The following is a 22,288-nucleotide window of genomic DNA, read 5'->3' on the forward strand; positions in this document are numbered from 1 at the left end:
CAATGTGTGTGGCTTATTCTTTAACTAATACTGACTATTATTAGTAAATTTAGTAGTTTTGCAAAAATATCACAAGTATTAACAAATCGAATTCATATATAAATGAAGCGGTGTTATGTAATTGTTGATGCCACTTTTAAGTCCAAAACTGTGTTTTACATTCCTATTTTAAATATATTTCTTACGTGTACGTAATCACAGCAAGAAACCTGTCAACTTAAATTTTATATCTAAACAAGGACAATCGTATCAATCACCTCTCTTTAGTCTTTTTTTACGCGCAGTTATTTCTATCCTGCTTACGTCTTATCCATCCGACCTTTTGATGGAATATTACAGACCTTTTGATGGAAGATGATATATTTATAACTGATAATCAGCGGCCAGACACTGTGATCTTCAATGTGTTGCAGATAAAACACCTGCATTAACTTGGTTATTTATATTTACCGGGTAACCTGAATAACTCTATCAGGTCATACAGTAGTTGAAATGTTTACTTACAGGAAAATCCAACAACTACTCTAATTTAAAGAAAGCAGACAAAATCAGAGAAACAGACTGGTGAAAGATTGAATGAAATCGGAAAAAACAATAAGAAAATTATGATTTTTTAATAGTTGAATTCACCATACGTATATATGGGCGCTTCATATTGGTTGAATAGGTAATATCACCTTGACATAAATGCTGGACTCCTTTCTCATTAGTTTTAACACACAAAATGAAAACATGTACATTTTTCAACATGTATGATCAATTAGGGAATTTAACTTTTAAGCGGGCCTAAAATAATATGCTAACCATAATATATTTTGAGTAGTACCCCATATCTTATGAAAAAACAGAAATTAATGATATTTTTGTACTCGACACACGGGAGAGATGTCCTTGACTACGTCACAATCCACTGACTAAATTGCCAATTCGAGATTTGCATAGGTTTATTTATCTAATATTTTAAGAATTTGTTACCACTCTATTATGAATTAAATTTATTCAACATCTCACCATTTTGTTTCTCTTATTTTCTCCTTTCATACAGACGAACTTATTTCAAAGGGCGGGTTGCCCTCTAATCTGTAATTATCTCCCATTATAACTAAATATTTGGTTCAGATAGCAATTTTAAACAGCAGAATAAAAAAAAAATACAGGATGAAGTTGCAAATAGGTTGGATTGCCCATTGAAACTTTATAAAACTCATCTGTAATGAGTGTGTTCACATCTTATACCGATTCAATTTTCGAGATAATCTGTGGCGAGAAGAGAAGGGGAAGGAAATCAGTGTCGTATCATGAAGTTTATTTATTTATGTATTTACTTTTTAATGATTAATTTGGTATAATTACACAAACTAGGTCTTTTACTCGATTACATCCTAGTAATCCTCTTTACCATTGGTTTACTAATACTTTACCATTATTTTTGCTCTGCAACCACGGATAAGCTAAATTAGGTACATACATACTCAAGATCGAGGGAATGTTGTTTTACCATAATCATGATTGCAGTGCAAATGTGTGAAAAGATGTCATAGGAAGTTTTTGTGGATTTGAAGTGTAACAATTTTAGTATAATGACCAACCTATATAGACACGGCAAAAATGTACATCTTATGTTTTTGGTTTAATTTTTCAGTAGGTCGCATATTATGTATAGGTACAATTACGTCATTTATTTTAGGCGAAACGATTATATATTGCATTCCATGAACCTTATTATACCTTTTTTGTGTAGCATGAGTTATAATCTATTAAGAAAATTGCTTTATTAGGTTTTATATATCTGAATCTTCGGATGTATTATGGTACATTATATTATTTACTAAATGCATTATGTGTCATGGTATTACAAGAAGAAAAAGACCTTTTCTGCTGTATATAATTTTCCATCTGTTTTGTTACGCTTCATTGTAAATTAATTTCTATGATATATCTGTTTACAAACAAAATATTGATTTGTTACATTGCATTGTAAATTGATTTTTATGATGTATATGTTTATAAACAGATTCATCAATGAAGTTTAATAAATATTGTACAAAGAAAAAACAGTTTAATAAATACAATACAATACAATACATGTAAATCACAAAGATGAATATCTAATCGAATGACCACGCATGAAGTTTCTATATACAAAAAGCCGTTTAAAATGTTATTGATAAGTTATTACAATACAATATTACACTCATTAAAGGCCTATGCAAACACGTATATCGCTCCGAGTAGGTGAAGCGTTGGTAATATTGACACAAGGGCTCAGACACTGTGTAACCAGGGAGGTGTAAGTAAATGGCAACGATACGGTGAAAAGATACATTTTGATTTCAGCCCCTCTTCTTGTATTAACGACCGTCTCCCGCAAAAAAGTCTGTTACTAACGGTTCATTAAATGATAATGCATGGGATCGCAAACCAAAGATAGCTCATCTCTCGCCCATTTTATAATGACCAATTTTACAGGGACGCAGCACGCATGCGCTCTACTTCTATTACGGAAGGAGTGAGTTCTATTTGGTTGTGCGGCGGCGATGCACGCTCGGTAAGTATACGAACGTGCTGCTAAACACCAACAATCAGTTTTAGGCGAGCAGTGATATCGGGTGGGAGCGAAAGGCCTTTTCGTCTGTGCCCTTTGTAAATCTGTCTCGTAATAACGGCATGGAAGCCCTTTCGGAGTTTTTCTCGCTATTTTAAACCTTTTTACTAGTATGGGTTTATTCGAAGGATATTTTGGATCTTAAGTAGCCTAGTGATCGCGTAAACAAGTGTTGTTCAATATGGTTTTATGGTGGAATCTTGGTGGCTACTTTGAGTCTTGCGTTGTTGAGTTGAAACGAGTAAACTTTGGAAAGCTACCAGAAATCCAGGTAGGTACTTAGTTCTAAGTCGGTCTTGTTTTGGAGGATACGTACCTCCTTCATATTTCAGCTGTAGCATGGGTTATCCTTAATTTGACTTTAGGGTAACATTAATATGTGTTACTGTATATCAAATTTCCCCAAAATGTTTGATGTTTTTTTGGAGCACGTTTATAGATGTTTTATGGAACGAAATAACTACAATAGCCGTAGATGATAAAAATTAAAATAAAAAGCATTTTGGTAAAGTGATATATTTCCAATTTTAATTAATGCTTAGGTTTAAAAATACATATATTAATTTATATCTGATAAAACTTCTGATAATGATAATCAATGACGCCATAGTTTCACTTTTAAATCTGTAACGCCTTCATTACTTTGTTAGGTAAAATAGCTAGTTAAATGTCATTAACTTCAGTGTTATGTTTGGTGAAATCACGTTGATGAGGTGGAGGATATAAAAGTCGTCGCTCTCAACAGAGAAGCACATGTTTAGAGAAGGGTATCTTCGCACCTCTTACCGTGTTGATGATAAACAAGATAGATGTGCGCTCACTCCGACTGCATATTTCGGGGAGAAATTGAGGGAAACTGGAGACAAAATGCCTGAAAATGTGCGTGTTGATTACGTGGATCTCCAGGATCAAGTTTCGCAGGGCTCCTGATTCAAGAGGAGTCTAATGTACTTAGTCGCTGTGATCATGCATACAGTTAGCCTGATTTTCAGCCTCATAAATCATTGGCGAAGAGCTGGTTCCTTCAGGGAGTGTTTGGACGCTCCTGGAGGGATGATGGAAAAGGTTGGGGGCGAGGATTGGGCGGAGGGAGAAGGAACAACAAGCTACGACCGGAGCCGGGAGGGTAGAAGAAGACACGCCAATTGGAATTCAAACTCGATCGGAAGTGGTGGCGGTTAGACATCTTCGCATGAAGACGGAACGTGGTTTGGGGTTGTACATGAAATAGATTGCTACGAAGAAAGATAGATGGAAACCTTCACCTTTCATCTTCATTATGGAATAATTTTATCGACTAAAGTAGAAGATTTAGTAGAAATTTCGGGTATATTCGTGTAAATTCTCTTACTACTTGGAATCTAGAAATATGTAGTGTGCAGGAGGAGATTGTCGTGATATATGAAGTTCTCAAGATATAATTCCTTAACAGTGGGCTCGACCCACGCCATGAATATCACCTCCTTCATTGATCTATTTTGCTGATTATAAAAAGAATCATTTGTTGACACAAATTTCAGCCATCAATAAGAGTCGTTTCCTTTTTTCTTTTTGAGAAAGACAAATCATTAGGCCTATTTAAACTCGAGTCACCGGGAACCTATATTCTTTGTTTGTCATGTTTTACGACCCATGTGTGTATTACTATCTTATGCAGCTCATTATAGTGAAACGAGTGCCTCTTTTTCATTAAAACCTTCGCTTGATTGTTATCGTCTAGATTAGGAGAGTATACTAAATATTTCACACCGATGAATAATTGAGTATTTTACCGGTATGCCACGGGTTGATATGTAGGGCAGTGGGGCAATTTCCTGAAACGCTGAAATTGAATGAAATCATACGAAGTTTGTGTGCTTACGTGTTCTTGCACGAATCGATTTTGTTCACACACCTTCCACAATAGCCGATAACAGGTATGGTAACCACTTACCAGTACTTTTTTGTTAACAGTTTTTATTATTTATTTAACACGCTGGTAAAGACTGTAGAGCATACAACACCATTCATTATTGTGTCTCCGGACTACTGCACACGTACAACACATGATTTTTGATTGTACAGTTAATTGAAAGCGAACTCTAGTCTTTCATGTTATTACCACTCCAATTGCGTTCATCATAAGGAAATTATTTTCAATTAGAGATCCTTATTTACGGAATTTCCCTAAGTGGCATTATCAATCTTAAAACCATTTCATACTAAAAATATTTCCTCATTGTTGTCACTAATATATTTCCTTTTCCCTCTTCTTTATATCTACAGAATCGTGTAGACCTCTAAACAGATTGATTCCATGTGCGGATTATGTCATAGGAATATTTCATGGAAACGACACCTACCGAATAGTTAGGAGGGAACTCGTGTGCTCAGTATAAACCCCAACCTTTGAAGATCAGCCTCCTTTACCTGGGAAATAATTGTCTGGAATATAACCGAATCGCGTGTTTTGCTTTGACGGAGAACTATTCGTCATTGCCATAAGTGAGCGCGTTATTGATCACTAGTGAGTTCGCTTCATTATAGATTCCCCCATCATATCTGGTCCACTCGAATGCACTCATTCTCGGCACGTGTCTACACACTGTCACCATCTTTTATAGATCTATGAACCATCTCGGTATATAACCGTTCCGATCGATACCACCTAATTATATCGCGCGCGTGAGAATCGAGCGTCGGCAGCTGCCCAGAGGTCACTCCGGCAAGTCAAATATGGTTGGGATTTCTGGTGGTGTTCTACCAATGGAGTAAATACTGAGAGATGGTGATCATATCTTGAGGATTATATCGCTGCCGAGACGAGCCGGTTATGATCGATTGTTTTCATTACTGGAATGTGAGTCTTCAAGGTCGTCTGGTCCATGATCTTCAAGGTCACGTGATGTTATTTCTCAATTTATGCGGATGAGTCAACGTGCTTCATCAGTTTACCCTTTTCTTGCCCGCTGTTGATACTAATATGACACTTGATGAATTTCTATTACTGCATACCGTGGAGGTTTCTTCGCAACGTGTATGATACCGTGCGAATCTGTATGCTGGATGTTGCCCAGGTCGACCTGATATCTCAAAGCCTCACAGAGAAATCTGAGACAGACATGGAGGCCAGGAAGCCCGAAGGTGACCTGGAGGTCATGAAACCGAAGCAAGTTGAGGTATGGCTTGATGCAAACCGTGATTGGTTCGAAGACTTTTTTCTAAAGGGTGCCAACAGAGACTTGGTGGAGAAGTGGTTGGACTTACACAAAGATGAAGATACAGCTTCACCTCTGAGTTCTTCTAGTCCAACAAATACACCAAGTCCAAGTTCTCCAAGTCCTATTAACAATCCACCCATACAACCGATACCACCCATGTCTCCTCAAACTACCAGAAGAGTGACATTGTCCGAGCCGGAAGACAAATCTGAAAGTAACTCATCCGATGAAGGAATCGCGAACATCCCCGTTAGACCCCGATCAGGATCAAGGCAATACCTAAGACAGGACTTTGCGAAAGCGCGCTCTAAGACTGTATTCAGCACGTGGGCCGCTGGAACTGGTGCGCGTGATAGTTCTATGCAATTAGATTCTGAGCCATTGTCACCAAAGGAGAGAGCCATGGGTGATGGCACTGGCAAAGGCTTCGCAGGCAGGAGAAGATTACGTCGAGCCTCGACGGTGCCACCACCCCAGACTTTTGCAAGTACTCTGAGCTCTTTGTTGGAACCTCGGGTACGACTCCCGCATCGCACAAGCATCACTCACGAAGCAAAGCTTCAGCTACGATCAGCGAACGAACGCGAGTTTTTCCTGGCTCTTGTCAAAGACATCTCTCATGATCTAGACCTGAACAGTCTCCGTGGTAAGATCCTCTCTAATGTGGGTATTCTAGTGGACGCCGAACGCGTAGAACTATTCCTGCTGGAAGGACCTAAAGGAAAGGAAGTGCTAGTATCAAAGAAACGTGATCTCTCACCAGGAGTTCCTACACATCGCCCTACGGATTGGTTACTTGGATTTGGCAAGACAGATCCAGAAGGATCTCTTATAGTCAAGGTTGGTGAGAGCTTGATTGGAAAGGTTGCTGAGACTGGCCGCGCCGTCAAGATATCCAGTCCTGTTGAGGTAAGTTTCGATCATACTATTTGAGAAAGTATAGAACTTCCTTTTGGAGCCAGAAGGGTGTCGACTCGTTTCATTTTACACAGAGTTAACCACTTTCTGGCTCCAAACTGACACATATTGAAAACGATACACAATAGAAGTCCTGTACGTTTTACGTCATGCCACTGTTATAAGCCTCATCTTTATCGAAATGAATAGCTTTGGTGGCGTATTAAGACCACATGCTACCAATATGTGATTTTTGTTTTTCCAGTCTATGTTGTTTAACATCCAGTTTGTACCATAAAATACATTGAATTCTATCGTGAAGTGATGGCATTTGTCTAAAACGCAAACAAAATGTCAGTCAGGTATTAGTGGTGTAGACCAGTGTGAAGCCTCTTAACCGTTTACGACCCGTTAGAGTTTACTTAGGGATGTACTTGTTATTTAGCTAGTCGAGTTCACTAAATGTCAGCTTTGCCAACACATCGATCTTTATGACAACGGAAATGGTACTAAAGTATTAGCCTGGTATATCATTCCAGTTACTGGTGGATCAAATGTTTATTTTGGTACGTCAAAATTGAGTGTAACACAATAACACCGACAGTAATTTATCGTAACGAAATACGATAGGCCATTTTCGTAATATAACCTCATTTACGCATGCGCCTTTTTGTGTTGTTGCTACGTAGGACAAACATAAAGGCTTGCCCTACCTAAAAACAATTTTCATTTTGACCATTGAAATTCAATTACCAATTACAGGAGAATTAAATAATTCGTATCGAGGCACTTAAGTATTATTTGATTTAACTACGAAAATGACCTATTCTTGTGACTTCGACTGTGATATATTATATTGGTATAGCCATCGCATGAAATTCCGTATTTAAAAACAAAAGTATTTATAATTTATGTAGATACTTTTTAACACTTAAACATTACGAATCAAATTTAAGTTAAACATAAATCATTAAAGAGGTCAATATTAACCTCCTTTAATTCTGCTTGTCTGGCCCATCATGATTTGATCACATATTCGGAGTAAGGAGTGAGATTAAAATTTACAAGATACAGGAGTTTTCCAAGTACCAATCAAAGACTCAATATGATAAACACAGGAAGCGTACGTCTGGCGTATAGTTACGTTATGACCCTCTCCAAATAAATCACTTGATGTTTTCTGTACGCCATAATTTATGACAAATATCGCGGTGGCAGTTGAAGAGGAACATACATCATTCTTGTCACAATAAGGATTGTACAGTGCACCTTTGAGGTTTTTTCATAGCAAACAAGAGTTTTTTTCTCATCACTTCTGCCAGGATTAGAAGAATCACACTGCGTATTAAAAGTATAACTGTTTATCAATTTGGAAGCACATTGAACTTAATGTAATTAAACATGAGCAATATATTCCGAACATTCTTACCGTTATACTTCCACCTCAGCTGGGTATGAATCTATCAATGAAAACGGTATAGAAATATGTATATCTTACGTAATAGATATAATTTGTACCATATTTCATATTTCATTCCTCCAACCTTACCCATTTTTCCTAAGGACAAATGAAAATATTCTGTCCAAAATGGCTAATGACCAAAGGGATATGTTTAGTCCTATAAGTCCCCCGTCCCATTAGTCTTGGTACCGATGAGAGTTAGGCTTTGCATTAGTGGTTGGATCGGTAATAGGTTTGTTGTTATATTTTACATCAGCAGTGGGATATTGTGGTTATATACAGGATGTAGGACTATACAAGGTGAACCACATTTTTAACTGGTAAATGGTATATGGGTTCCGTGTACACCTGAAAGGTCTGTTACCGTCACTGAAAACAATCGGGAAGCTTATCTTGTAATATGGAGTTTTATATCTATATGTGTATTGATAGTTAGAGTTATTAAAGAGGTTCAACTGAAAGATTATCATAATACACTTGACCTTCGGTAGTTATTAAGCGGATAGCTTGTCGAAGTACAATGTCCAACTCGGATTCAGGATTCCCTGACCCAGGCTCATGCCTTAAAAGGGGCTCCTAAATGGAATTTGGTCACGTCTTCTTACTATGAGGGCGTTGCAGTAACCATTACCTCTGAAGAGAATCTAGAATCGTATGCTTTTATTGAATATCCTTGTGACGATCAAGAGAAACTGCGGAAACGACATTTTATTTTGAATTTAAACATTAGACAAAACATTTAATCCCCACAAAATCTGACGACCATCCTCTTGTTTTCTGTTGCCTCTGAAAAACTATATCATGATTATATCTGTGATTTACTTTCCCGCCATTTCTATTCCAAGGTAACCGGTATCTTGCTTCTCGCCATCGCTTTCATTCCAATACTGATTAAGTTTCACATGGTTATTCCGTTATCCCGCTGATCTTTATTAGCGCGTAACCCGACGCGACGATATTTTATGAACATACGACAAACCCCGTAGGCCAACTTTCCTTGCCAGGCCCAATAATCCTAATCAATTCATTTATGATGATGATTCTATGAGTTCCAATTCCAGCGTTCAGACGCCTTGTCAGCCATAAAAGACAAGTTGCCCGACGGCAAGAAAATTCTGAAAGCTACTGACAAATTTTCCAAATTAATTTCATCACGAAGGCATATGTGGAAGTCTTTCGATTCCCCTGTCCCACATATCATATTTCGTGTAGGTATATCACTGCCATTCTTTGATTCCTCTGTCCCACATATCATATTTCGTTTAGGTATATCATCGCCATGTTAAGAGTTCATTGCCATTTAGTTTTCTTTTCTAATCAGCTCCTAAAGAAGGAGAATCAGTTCATGATGGTGAATCAATCATCAGATTGAAAAACAAACGCATTATGATTTCACCAGCTTCTGTTGTGCAATGTTCTTCCGTGATGTCTATATGGTACCTCACTTTGATGGTGAAAAATCACATTGAGATTGCAATACCCATGATATAATACCAGTACTAAATTCATTGTCAGTTGTATGTGATAACACCTACCGCATGTCAGATGATTTTTGTTAATTTCTCTTTTAAATCGATTATTTTATTTCTGTTATTGCCATTTCCTTAAACATTTCTCACATAATTACTCTCAATTTTGGTACTATACTGCTTTGATTAACATCATTTCTGATGTCTGATGAGGCATTTGTCTTGTAAAGAGATTAGAAAGGGCGTATGAAGAAAAACAAATCATCGAATAATAGGCAAACTTTAGTATGAAATGTATCTTTTAATCGACCTTATGATATAACTTAGGTTCGAGCAAATATTTTTATTGTGATCTCGACGTCATAGACACCCACCCTAATACCATATCAAATCTTCTTATCTTTATGACATTTCAACAAATCCATATTCCAAACGTAACACAATCCGATAACGGTTTGGGGCATGCATAATATCATATATCGTGAATGCCTTGAGATGAATTTATACGTATATTGCTACGGTACATTACACATTCTATTATTCACTGCGGAAGCTGGGTATTGACGTCATATAAGGATATTAATTGTGAAACAATGAAAATATTCTTTACATATGGCAATATTGATGTCTCTTTGAATATTGTATGGGAACATAATGGCGGGTGACACAATGCGGATGTGAAATGCATTGAGCGTTTGCTATTATACTTATATTTACATTATGACTGTGGACAAAAAGAGAATATTTAGAAAAAACCCGACTCATATTTTAATTAAAGTTACCTATTATAAACTGTTTTCAAACAGATTAACGTTTGATTGTCTGAGTTTGATATTGATTACACTGAAATAGACGGGGCCGGAATTTAAAATATGGTATTATTTTAATTAAAGACAACGTCTACACGGAGCAGGTCGATGCCCTATTTAGACACAAGGTTCATTTCCAACGTACTCGCTGTCTATACGTTGTGAGATCTCATGCCGCATTTCTGTTCACACCACAATCTGACTCTATACAGGGCGTATCATAATAAAGGATATTGAAGTTTAATGACGATTTATATGAAAACTACTGATTTCATAATCAAGCATTTTATGTCTGTTGTAAAGGACAGAATGTCCTCTTGTTAATGACACCCCGATCATACTACTACTGTCACAGTTGACTGAATAACAAAGCATTGCTGTCCACCATGTGAAAGGTGCACTGTGACAAGTTAGCATTCACAGATAAATTCAAAAGATTAGTGCTTGTGTCAGCCCAGACATATTGAAATGCTGAACAATGAGTGGATTATGTGTCTAAGAAGGAAATGTTATCAAACTTGGCACAGTGCACCTTTCACATGGTGGACAGCAATGCTTTGTTATTCAGTCAACTGTGACAGTAGTAGTATGATCAGGGTGTCATTATCAAGAGGACATTCTGTCCTTTACAACAGACATAAAATGCTTGATTATGAAATCAGTAGTTTTCATATAAATCGTCATTAAACTTCAATATCCTTTATTATGATACGCCCTGTATACAGACTAAATGTCATCTAAATTTGCTGTCTATACGGTATCAAAGTTTATGCAGGGTTTTTCTAACACACCGAGATAGCTCACACTGTATGGATAGCACAATCTTATCTTAGTTCGATGTCTATTCTTTGTGAGATATCCCGATGTGTATGAAGAAGACAAAAACGGTGAATATGAACTCGCATTGTATGGACAGCAAAGGTGATTAAAATGTAATTAGAATCGGGTTATAGAAGTTCGTATGAACATAGCCGATGATGGTGCTTTCGCAGTGGTTTACCGCATGACATTTTCGTGTAGTAGCCAGACAAGACACCCATTAAAAACAACTGTCCTGTGTCACAGCTGAACAAATAGATATACCACTAACAGACCGTGCAGAGTGTCTGTTTTGTTTAATTTATGTTGTAATTGATATTTGTATCCGCATGTTGAAAAAATAATGTCAATAGAAAATTAAAGGACATTTTTAGTTTGTGTTATACTGTTCACGATAATTAGAGGGTTGTGCACGCATGAGATGATTAGGTATACAAAGATAGGTGTTTATACTAATTGCTTTTGTTATATCAATAATAATAACAAGTATGGTCTTCTAAATATAAAGCGCTGAGGTCTGTCCCGAAGTGACAGTCATGGCGCTATACATACTAAAGACAACAGACTGTTATGCTTCCTGGTGACGTAACTCCATCATGATAGCCATAAAATAAAATACCAACGTCAAGAACAATAAATATATGAAATGAGAACAGAGTTCTTCCAAGAACGTGACTATAAGTCGTTTGGACGAATACTCTTCGTTCCTCCAATCATTTTGCCACACCAACACACCATAGAAACTTCTAAGAAAGACGACACTACGTAGAAACAGGTGACTCATCGACCCTTTCTGTTTTATGATATTAACAACTGATCGGGTAGGCGTACATGCAGGGTATGTTTGTTATCAATATCTCAAATACGTCATTGATGGTATTATACTCCGACGCCTTTTTGGTACAGGTGCAATTTTGAAAATATACATTTCGAGAAATTGCACAATCATAATGGGGTGGGTTGTTTTCGATTTATATAATTAATATGAATGACGCACAAGCTAAGCGAAGTTGAAAAGCAGTTGTAATTGAATTTTTTAGTTCTTTTGATATCCCATGCAGCTGTTTTATCAATTCTAATGTGCATTTCGTTTGAATGGAAATTTATGGAACAATTAATTGGATATCGTTTTAAGGGTATTTACAAGATTAGAACAAAACTGAAAGTACAACTACATGCTTAATACACAACATTACCGTGTCCAGAATATAATGGAAAGCGAGGGTGTATAAGAAACGTATATAGTATGCAGTCAGGTATTAACCTGTATGAGACTGGAAAAATCTTTCATTAACAATATGAAAAAACAACAAACATTTTGATACATTCTACATCTCGATTGTACTGATCCCATTAACCTCTTCCACATTACGATTTACCTTGCCTTCCAAAATAGCCAATGCAATAATAGAAGTGCGGAAAATAGTACAGATCAATTGAAAAGTTCCCTCTTCAAAAGCTACCCATGTTTTTTTTCATGGCATGCAAGGCAATACAAACAGAACATGTCCCGAATCTTTTAAATCATCTAAAGAACAAAATGACAGGTTTTTCCCCTCAATATCGTAGAGGGTGAGAACCTTTCAATCTGGAGTACTGCACGAATCCACGGATATAGACTCCATGGATTTAAGAGATTGGCTCGATTGATGATGTAATCCGGGTAAATAATGGCATTTCATTTCTCAGTCTGAGGCATTCTCCAAGAGCACCTCAAATCCTCTCCAATGCATAATGGACCACTTTCACCGAGATGAGAATACTCGTCTGATGTGAAAGACTTTAAAAGTTGCTATTGGAGATATAAGGGGTGGCCTGGGTCCATTATCACCGAGCAATACAATCTGTGATAGAGACATTATTCGAAAATGAAGGAATATCACAATCTGGTCACGAATTTATTATTTTCCCTGGCGCTATTTGACAGAACATATAGTTTGGAAGATAGCCAGTATCAACATATCCTCATTCGCATTCACTATACACGCTATTTCATACACATAAAGTCACTATACTCAATACAATTGTCCATTACGGTACCTTAAGCACCTAGTAATAGAAATGGGAATTTTGTGTATTCTCGTTTCCGGTAATTATAATAACAATTGCTCTTTTCTTTATAGTACCATTCATTTTGGATTGTTTTGTGTTCATTTTAATGTTAATTAACGCTTTAAGAATCAATCGACGCCATTCGGCCTGTATTTCTGCGGGTCTATAAATGATGCAGTGAATTCTGAAATTAACAATACTGAACCAAATATACCAACACTCAAAGTAGCGTAAGATCTCGAAAGGGTTAAACACAACTATTTTTGTATGTAAACTAACAAACATTCCAGAAAATACGATGAACATTGCATGCATGAATATAAAACGGAGCCCCTCTTTTCAGTCATTCTTATGGACGAACCAGACCATATTTTATTCCAATATTGATTTATAGGGGCTTTTTACCATCAGAATACCTTAAAATTGGCCTCTCAAATGAGAAAATCTGAGCGTGCAAATCATGTTAATGTTCACTTGGTTTCCCCATAACCACTGAAGCAAGTGATTGAGAGAGATCATTACTTGAATGCTCTCATGTCGCCCTCCATTATGCAACCATTTTGCGCTCCTCTCTGAAAACTGACTGAAGCTAATAAACCGAGCACAAATTTTCCATTTCGATTATAGAGTAATCAGTTTTCCCTCGAATAACCGATTTATTATTTTTATTTTATGAGATAAATTGACATAAGATTAAAATACAATGCCACTCTATTTCAAATTTTCTATCGCTGTAATGCTTCAATTGAATTATGAACTGATATCCAGTTAGGATTGCTTTGTGATGTTTATCGTTTCCTGCAATAAATCCTGGACATTAGCTTTAATATTTCGTGCTTTATTTATAAGGTAAGCCTCAAACATGTTAAATGTTGTATTGTTTATTATGACATCGAGGCATGAATATATGTACATTATGAGAGACTAGACGGAAAGACCAAGAGAGAGAGAGAGAGAGAGAGAGCATGTATCGGCCTAACTTTATATTTGAGATAATAAATGAATAAAATTAGAATATATCACAGTAACAGTTTCACCATAAGTTTGAGTTTTTTTTTAATTTTTTTTTTATTGTTGCCTATAAAAGAAATCGGTGAAAGGGCCCATGAACTCTTAAAGGTAAAGACCAGTATTGGAAACGCCCCAATTTCAAAAAATGAAATGGAAGCTCTCATTACCAATCATGTGAAAGAATATGTTTTGACTAATACATGATGATAAAAAAATTTGCCGGGAAACCGCCTACTAATTCATATATTTGGTAAATTTGTTTCTCTCATGGTCTGTGAGAGATATAGAGTAGTCCCATATACATCTTTCTGTGTATAGTGCTTGTAACTTTACGAAGAATGGGCCAAATTTCTTATCATTTTGACGATTCCAAAACCTTGCAGATGCTATATGCTAGATGATCAACCTTTTCTGATCGATTCTACAACGATTCTTTCACAATGCAATCGCATGACCATAACTGGTCTTTACCTTTAACTTCAAAGAAAAATTATACAGGTCTTTTCAGATATTTTGCGTCGTTCTCATGTGAATATGAAGCCAAAGGCGGAGTTTATATCTGATCTTTCTCCTAATGTTTTGTCTCACATAACAGTCAGTACAACCGATCAGACACGCTACATGTTTGTACAGCTTCCACTCTAGTTGACTTATTCCTACACCACTACCACAATTTCCTGTAAAATAGATATTAATGTCACAGGTTATATCAGCATGAAATCTCTTCACGTGGGCTCGATCTCTTACGTATTGATGATAAACTCAAGTTCATTTTGATTTAGCATCTGTCTCGTAAACCCTATCTTTCTCTCCTCACATTTTCCTCTCGTAAAACTAACACTGGAAGTAAAACCTGATCCGGGAGACTAGGTGATCAAGAATGGTTGATGTTAAACACCTCGTTAACTTTAATACTAAGAATTGTAGATGTTAAATGCCTCGTTAACTATAATACTGAGTGCCAACAAGAGGTATTCCATGAAATAAATATGACATTAAAAAAGGTTTGCAATAATATTCCAATGTCGCTTGGATTTTCCTTCTAATCATACATGAATAAAAAAAAAACATATTTACAAAATAAGATAAGATACGGGTCTTTTGTATTGCATGCGATGGATAAAACTTCTTCCTTTATCCATTTATCTTCTTCTTGTACATACCAGAAAGGATAAGCTTAATTTCTGCATTTTGGGCGTGTTTTGGGTTATTCAAGATTACAACAAGAAATATACAACAACAATGCGATCACATACCATTCTTAGCTGTGTCTTGACATTTCACTTGGTAAAACGTTATGTTCACAGAATCGTGCGCTCAATTTCATTTGAGTTTCATTTGGTCGTCCCTTTTTTTTTGTTGCTTTCTTGTACATTTAACACGATCCCAAACTTAGTCATCTGAGTGAACACGACAAACAAGGTGAACTTCGCCTTTCATTCCTCATTAATCTTCCGAATCTGTTTATATCGTCCGAGCCTCCACCATGCTAAATTCCTTAAAGTGCTCTCCAATATCCTGATGAAAGTCGTGTGGGCAATTTCGAAGCCACTTTTAGCATTCTGACAAACTGTCTCCGAGGAGACAAATAGGTCTGCTTTTGTAGAAAATTCATTACAAATAGGAGGGAAAACACGTTAAACTAAAAATAGTCTCACCTCGATGGCTGTAGTATGGTTCAACACTGGATTAATATCGATGGTAAATGATCACCTTCAGGTTAAATACTGTAACTAAAGGTTTCTGCAAACTTTACATAATGAGTTAGATAAACCATGGACCTACTACAACAGCCTCTGTCTATTTTCTACTAGCGGTAATGTAGAGAAAACGTTGATTTTTGTTAGCTTGAATAGTTGTTGATTAGGATAACAATAAATTTGTGGTAGTACTTAAGCAGAAGAGCCAGCCATGTTGCTTTCCTAAGACCGGGTGAACGACATTAGTTAGCATGTTTGGTCGAGATCGACATAGAATCCACAATATCGATCCAACGGGGCAAAAACAGGGTCAACTAGTCTGCGAGGCATTCTCAAATTGGGACGTTTAGGATTTAATGAAGAACTGAAGATCCAATCGAAGGCAATCCTTAAATACAATGTGCTTATGCTCTACACATGAAAAACAAGAGGAAATTCTGTTAATGTGAGAGAGAAGTGTCAAGAGGGAGAGGGAACCGACCACTTGTATGGGAAGATTGAGAAACAGAGTATTTAATATAACGCCTTAATTCTCCACGAAGAAGTAGACGGGCCATTAAAAATGACAAAAACTTCAAAGAGACCAATAGAGCCGATAGAAACATAACAATCCTATCCATCTTATAAACAAATATAAGTTCAGCCGGATGACTGGATTGTATGTATATATATGATGTATGTGTACATATAAATGGCGATTAAATGAAACGTAATGTAGAAAGAAAATCGAATTAATTCAAGGATATTCGGAAAATTCTTTATATATTCAGATTAACGATCTTTTAAATTCATGAGCCTAGATGTGAAATACCAAGCCCCAAGAAACACGCCAGTTCGCATGGGGAGGTTTGATTTATCTTTCGAATGATCGGTATTCGGGAGGTTTTTAAGAGACTTGCAATAAAAACACTTCCTGTTGTTACAATTAACCTTAGTTTGACGTAGAAGTTCAATGACTTTCTCCTTAGATAATTATAAGAAGTGGGTTGGTGGAACAGATTTTACCACAAAAGGAAGTTTCTAGAAATCTACGATCGAAGAATCGACTGCTTTGCAGAGGCAATCGCAATAATAGGTCGTTCTTAGATTGATGGCATTTTAAAAAGTGAAGACTTGCTTCTTCCGCTGGAGGGAACACGTGCTCTCTTTGTATTGTCCTCGGCACTTTAATTTTGAATTCATGAACTGGGCAGGGGCAGAGAAAATGTCACGAAATGCCAATCGAAATAGAGGCTATACAAGGTAACATCATCCATAAACATTTGATTAAACCATGCCTCGTGGTCTTTTTTTCTTTCTTTCTTTTCACTTCTTTTGTCGTGATGTTTGATAGACTTTAGGAAATTACAATTCTTGATATGACGGTGCAAAAATGAAAACAAGGGAAATGAATATGACCAACATGCAGCTGTCGTACAGAGCTTGAAATCTTTCAATCTAGTCCCATATGATGAATCCTATGTAGTGTCGTGAATATTATTGCTGAAATGGTTTTAAAAAATTTCTTTGTGCTTTCATTTCCTGTGGCGAATATATTTCCTTTCATTTCATTTGTCAAGTTTTCGTAATACAATGTTATTCGTCCCACTACTTTGGACATCCCGATATTAAGAGCATATATTGCTTATCTGTATTTTAGTACATTTGTGTTTGAAGTATACACAACATTTGTCATTACCGTGAGTCAATAAACGTCGTGTTCAATCGGTAGCAAACAACCTTCTTAGAAGTAAAGCACTTCTTACACACCATACACACCCACACACGCACTCACACGTAGGAATTCAATTCATTCAAGTCCCTCTAGTTTTATTTATTGAAGTAAATTCTCTTAACAAACTACGAGCATCCAGCCGAGAATGTCGAGAGAATTTCTGTCGTGCTTGTAATACCCTGTCGCATTCTTGTCACGAGATCAAGCATGGAATTACAAGCTTGAGCAGAGGTGTCAAATTTAACATGGCGTCGTTCTAAACCACTGAGGAACATCACTTGAGTTATTTTCCGAAAATTCGCTTGCTGTATATAATCAATAGTGATTACATTGTGACAGAGTCTATCAGAGAAATGCAGTGCTATTGCAAAAAATGGATATACCGATACTGATAAATTTGCTTTGTTAGATGGTGATTTGTAGTAAAGAAATAATATAATTGGGTAATATGGTTAATCTGATCATAGTATTGAGGTTCTAGATGTTTCAACATGATGCACACTAAACATTTAAAATTGTTACCCATTATTCCGGTGTATTATTTAGAAATGACAATATGTTTTGGTACCGTTGTTTACAGGCACTCCTTCCAATATTCATAAACGGTATCCATTATTATTCATCAAAATGAAATCCGCGTGAGAGAAGTATAATTTACATGAACTACAGAATCCCCGCACATTTGAAAAAAAGTCTACTCTCTGTAATGTTAAGATTTCATTGAAAAATATATTTTAGTTTAGATTCTGTGTGCATCATTTATGTTCATTTTTGTTTCTGTTTTTGTTTTGTATGTTGAGTAATTCATATACATCTCTTAGATATTGATAACATGTTTGTGTGTTTCAGCTTTAGAGAAATTAGAAATCACATCAACATGATTATATAATTGGCACTTACAAGATTTCAGATCCCTTTTCTCTCAGTGTTAGCGTTCCATTTAAATCCTCCTGTGTAATTGGGCTTTTAAAAAGTTGTTAAGGCAAACATTGTGTTTGCGTTATCAGATTGGGTATTGGATATATCCCAGGGAAATATATCAAATGGGTGTTATTGCTTACATTTTAATAGAAACGCTTTGGCTTTCCTAGCCCAGAGTCTGGTAAACACATTTCTCCGGGATTTACTACCCGCGATACAGAAGGGGTTGAATATGAAAACATGTTCAGTTATACATTTAATGTACTATACCGTACACATTTAATCAGTAGCACAAACCAACGTAGATACCTGTTATTGCAATGATTAGGCTTACCCCATCAGTTTAAGATCTAGTCTTAAAACCACCATCATTCCTACACACTTGTTTTGATGTCACTCTGTCCATTCAACCTTAGTAAAAACCAGTCTTTAAATGTTTAGTATCATTGAATTATCGATGAAAAGAAAAAAGAATGAGTCTTCTTGTGTGCATGTTTCATCCATTCAATAGTCAGTCTGCTGCATGTTTCTACATTGTGTTTTCTGTTTGCTGTACCTCCATCTTGATTTTTAGGCTCGTCCCACAACTTGTGAAAACTGTGCAAACTTCTCCCCAAACTGTCACGTGCGAATCATGAAATACGGCTCATATATTCCGGTAAGAACATTTCATATCTTTCCAATTTCAGACCTGTTTCTTGAAAATAAGAGAAATGTTATTACATGTTTTGGTGAAATTTGATTATTCAATTAACAACAACACAAGAAATTAAAAAAATCATGAAAGAAAGAAATAAAGAATTGAAGTTAATTGACTCATCTAACTATCGAGGTATTACCTCTGACGGTTAGATTTGTTTACATGACTGACTTTCTTTTAATTTCGAGATAGCAGGTCATATTATAAGCACACTCCGCATGTAATTTTCAGTGTATCATTTGATGTTTAAATGTTAGTGGCTGTTGGCTATTACTGGCAAATGGGCATAAGACGACGACATAAGCTTAAAATGCACTCGTTTTATATGAATTTTAAATTTAAATGAATGAAATTGTGTAAAAGTTATCGTTGAGTTGTTATTTATGCAATAAATAAATAATCCTGATATCAAATTAATAGCAACGACATTATACGAACGTGATTAACAAAGACGAATCACCAACAGGAATAGTTGTTAAAATATTACTTTGTTGCGTAGTCCCGATTAGCTAAAAATCGTAATCTTTCTTGTTTCGTTTGTGAGCTATCAATATTTCCTTGTTCAATGTTGTATTGGGATGGTTATATCTGAAACATTATACGTCATTGGAATTTTGTGATATTTGTTCATTTTTTTTGCACCAGCATTTTTCTTTTTTAATCAAGACTGAATTAATGCTGCGTAGATTCACTTTCTATCTCATCAACTGCCGTCATCTCAATAAAAAAAACACGGGAACCAGCTTGAATTAGACAAGCTTGTCGAAGATTTTCACATCCTATAGGCACTATGAACATGACTGACAATGAGAGCGGACAAAATATACAGTTCCTCAGGTAGACAAAGGAACATCCCTTCACAGCTATTATGTAAAAAGGTGAATATGCATGTGACACCTGTTCTACACATTTTTACATAATAGCAGTGAAGGGATGTTCCTTTGTCTACCTGAGGAACTGTATATTTTGTCCGCTCTCATTGTCAGTCATGTTCATAGTGAGGGCCCTATCAATTCTCGCTATCGCCAATACATCAAAAAGCCCAGATGTAAATTTATTGTCCCGATTTCAAATGCACTCTGGGATAGCTTGTTGTCTTTGTCGCTTCCGGTCCATTTCACGCAGCTGTGTACGTGTACGTGAGCGCGTCTCCTTGTATAGTCACCGAGCTCGCTTGCTGCCTACATTAATTTCATCTTCGGCTCTATTTGATAGTATATCGTGCGCAATTTTCTACTTTTACAAACTGAATTGTCAGTTGGAATATGGTGCGACACTGTGATTCGATCTGATGTACGCTGGCCGCACGATAATAAATAAGCGAAAAAACATTCGGAGATATTCCTGTATATAGATGTGACTTTGGTAAAATTCCCAACAAATCTTAAGCAGCGCGCGACATGGAAAAGTTGCTCAAAAGGAAAGACAAGTTTGAAATCACTGCACGATCGCGACTATGTTTGCGGCATTTTGACAAAGAACAATTACAAAATGATGGACACGCGATGGTATTACCAAAGTAGGCCTATTTCTTCTTGAAAAATCATGGTCAGTATCAGCCAACAAGAGAGCTTTTGGATACGTATACTGCACATGCGTAATACGCGCACGCGCCGCATGCACTGAAAGCATGGAAGTACCGGAAGTACTTTGAAATTACGTCCAAGAGGTCAACATCGGGGCATTCGGGGGTATTGGCGAAAGCGAGGATTACCCAACTTCCAGGATATATAACATATTCAAGACATAATGAACGGGAATGTGGTGCCATGTCAGCTGACATGAAACTGTTCTCTTTGTTTTATTAAGTTCAAACAGAAAATTGGACTTAGTTATAACCTTGACACAACACTATAGGCCTACCTGAGCAAAGCTATAAACCCAAGCTAAAACACAATTTCAACGCTAATTGTTCATACGGCTGCATCTGCATCTACGCAGATGTAAAATATATGCAGGACATTCCTTATATCGAGAATACATTGATGTGTATTAGGAGGATGCTTACGTACAATCAGATTGAATACACATGTATACCTTTAGATGCAGTCAAATTCACCCTGATTGTTTTATGTGAATCCATTTCCGATTATATGGGAAGCGATTATTTGAAAGGCCATTTTCGCAATGTAACCTAATTAAATGCAGACATCTTTGTGAACTGCTTAAATACAAATATTTCATTCACCTGTTACGAATCATTGTATATTTAATAACCAGAATGCAAAATGCATTTTGTGTGTGTGTGTGTGTGTTGATAGGTAGCGTAAGTCATAACGGGTGCGTTTATTGGGTCTTGCCACTAGATATGTACATATCGTACCCCACTATCATACCCCACTATCGAACCACATAATACGATCGTGATTTGCGGGATGTCGCGTTTATCGTCTCTTCACGATTCACAATAAAGGCATTGTCTCTGCGCAGCTGCTCAGCGCCGTTTGACCTGGGAAGCAAACAGTTTCTCGGAGGTCAACTACACACACGTGCTTGTACAACAACATGACACAACACATGGCGCGCTAGCCTCCGAACCGGAAATTAACCTGGGAGGTCCGATTTGTATGTGGGGTTCAAAACAGCTTTGCGTTTATCATCTCTCAGAAACGTGATTCTGGCTGTTTGTCACATTAAAAACACACCTTTTTGCGTCTTTAGATATGCCCATATCTAAAGACCTTTAAAAAAGGCTTTGCGTTTATCACCTTCAAAATTTGCCTGAAAGACGTTTGAGAAACCTGATTCTAGGCAAAAATTTGGTCAATAAACGCACCCTATGTATGTCCTACCTACCAACAAATCAACAACTGTATTCAATTCGCATTCTGACTATTGAGATACTATTATTTGTAACAGGTGAAGAAGATAATTTGTATCGAAGCACTTCACAAAAGCAATTTTTAGACGTGGCTTCTTAGTCTGTAGC

General features: G+C 36.6%; 1 protein-coding gene across 1 annotated transcript in view; it reads left to right on the forward strand.

Annotated features, from left to right (window-relative positions):
• The first annotated feature begins 2,605 nt into the window (after positions 1-2,605).
• Positions 2,606-22,288, forward strand: part of LOC115919281 (dual 3',5'-cyclic-AMP and -GMP phosphodiesterase 11A-like) — an 88,979-nt gene continuing 69,296 nt past the window's right edge. Inside the window, exons 1-3 of the mRNA XM_030972680.1 lie at positions 2,606-2,876; positions 4,871-6,714; positions 19,234-19,317. Coding sequence (XP_030828540.1) covers positions 5,578-6,714; positions 19,234-19,317 — 1,221 coding nt within the window. The 5' untranslated portion in view covers positions 2,606-2,876; positions 4,871-5,577. The remainder of the gene's footprint in view (positions 2,877-4,870; positions 6,715-19,233; positions 19,318-22,288) is intronic.

This window comes from Strongylocentrotus purpuratus, unplaced genomic scaffold (assembly GCF_000002235.5).
Source record: "Strongylocentrotus purpuratus isolate Spur 01 unplaced genomic scaffold, Spur_5.0 spur5_scaffold_6, whole genome shotgun sequence".
NCBI classification, from domain to species: domain Eukaryota; kingdom Metazoa; phylum Echinodermata; class Echinoidea; order Camarodonta; family Strongylocentrotidae; genus Strongylocentrotus; species Strongylocentrotus purpuratus.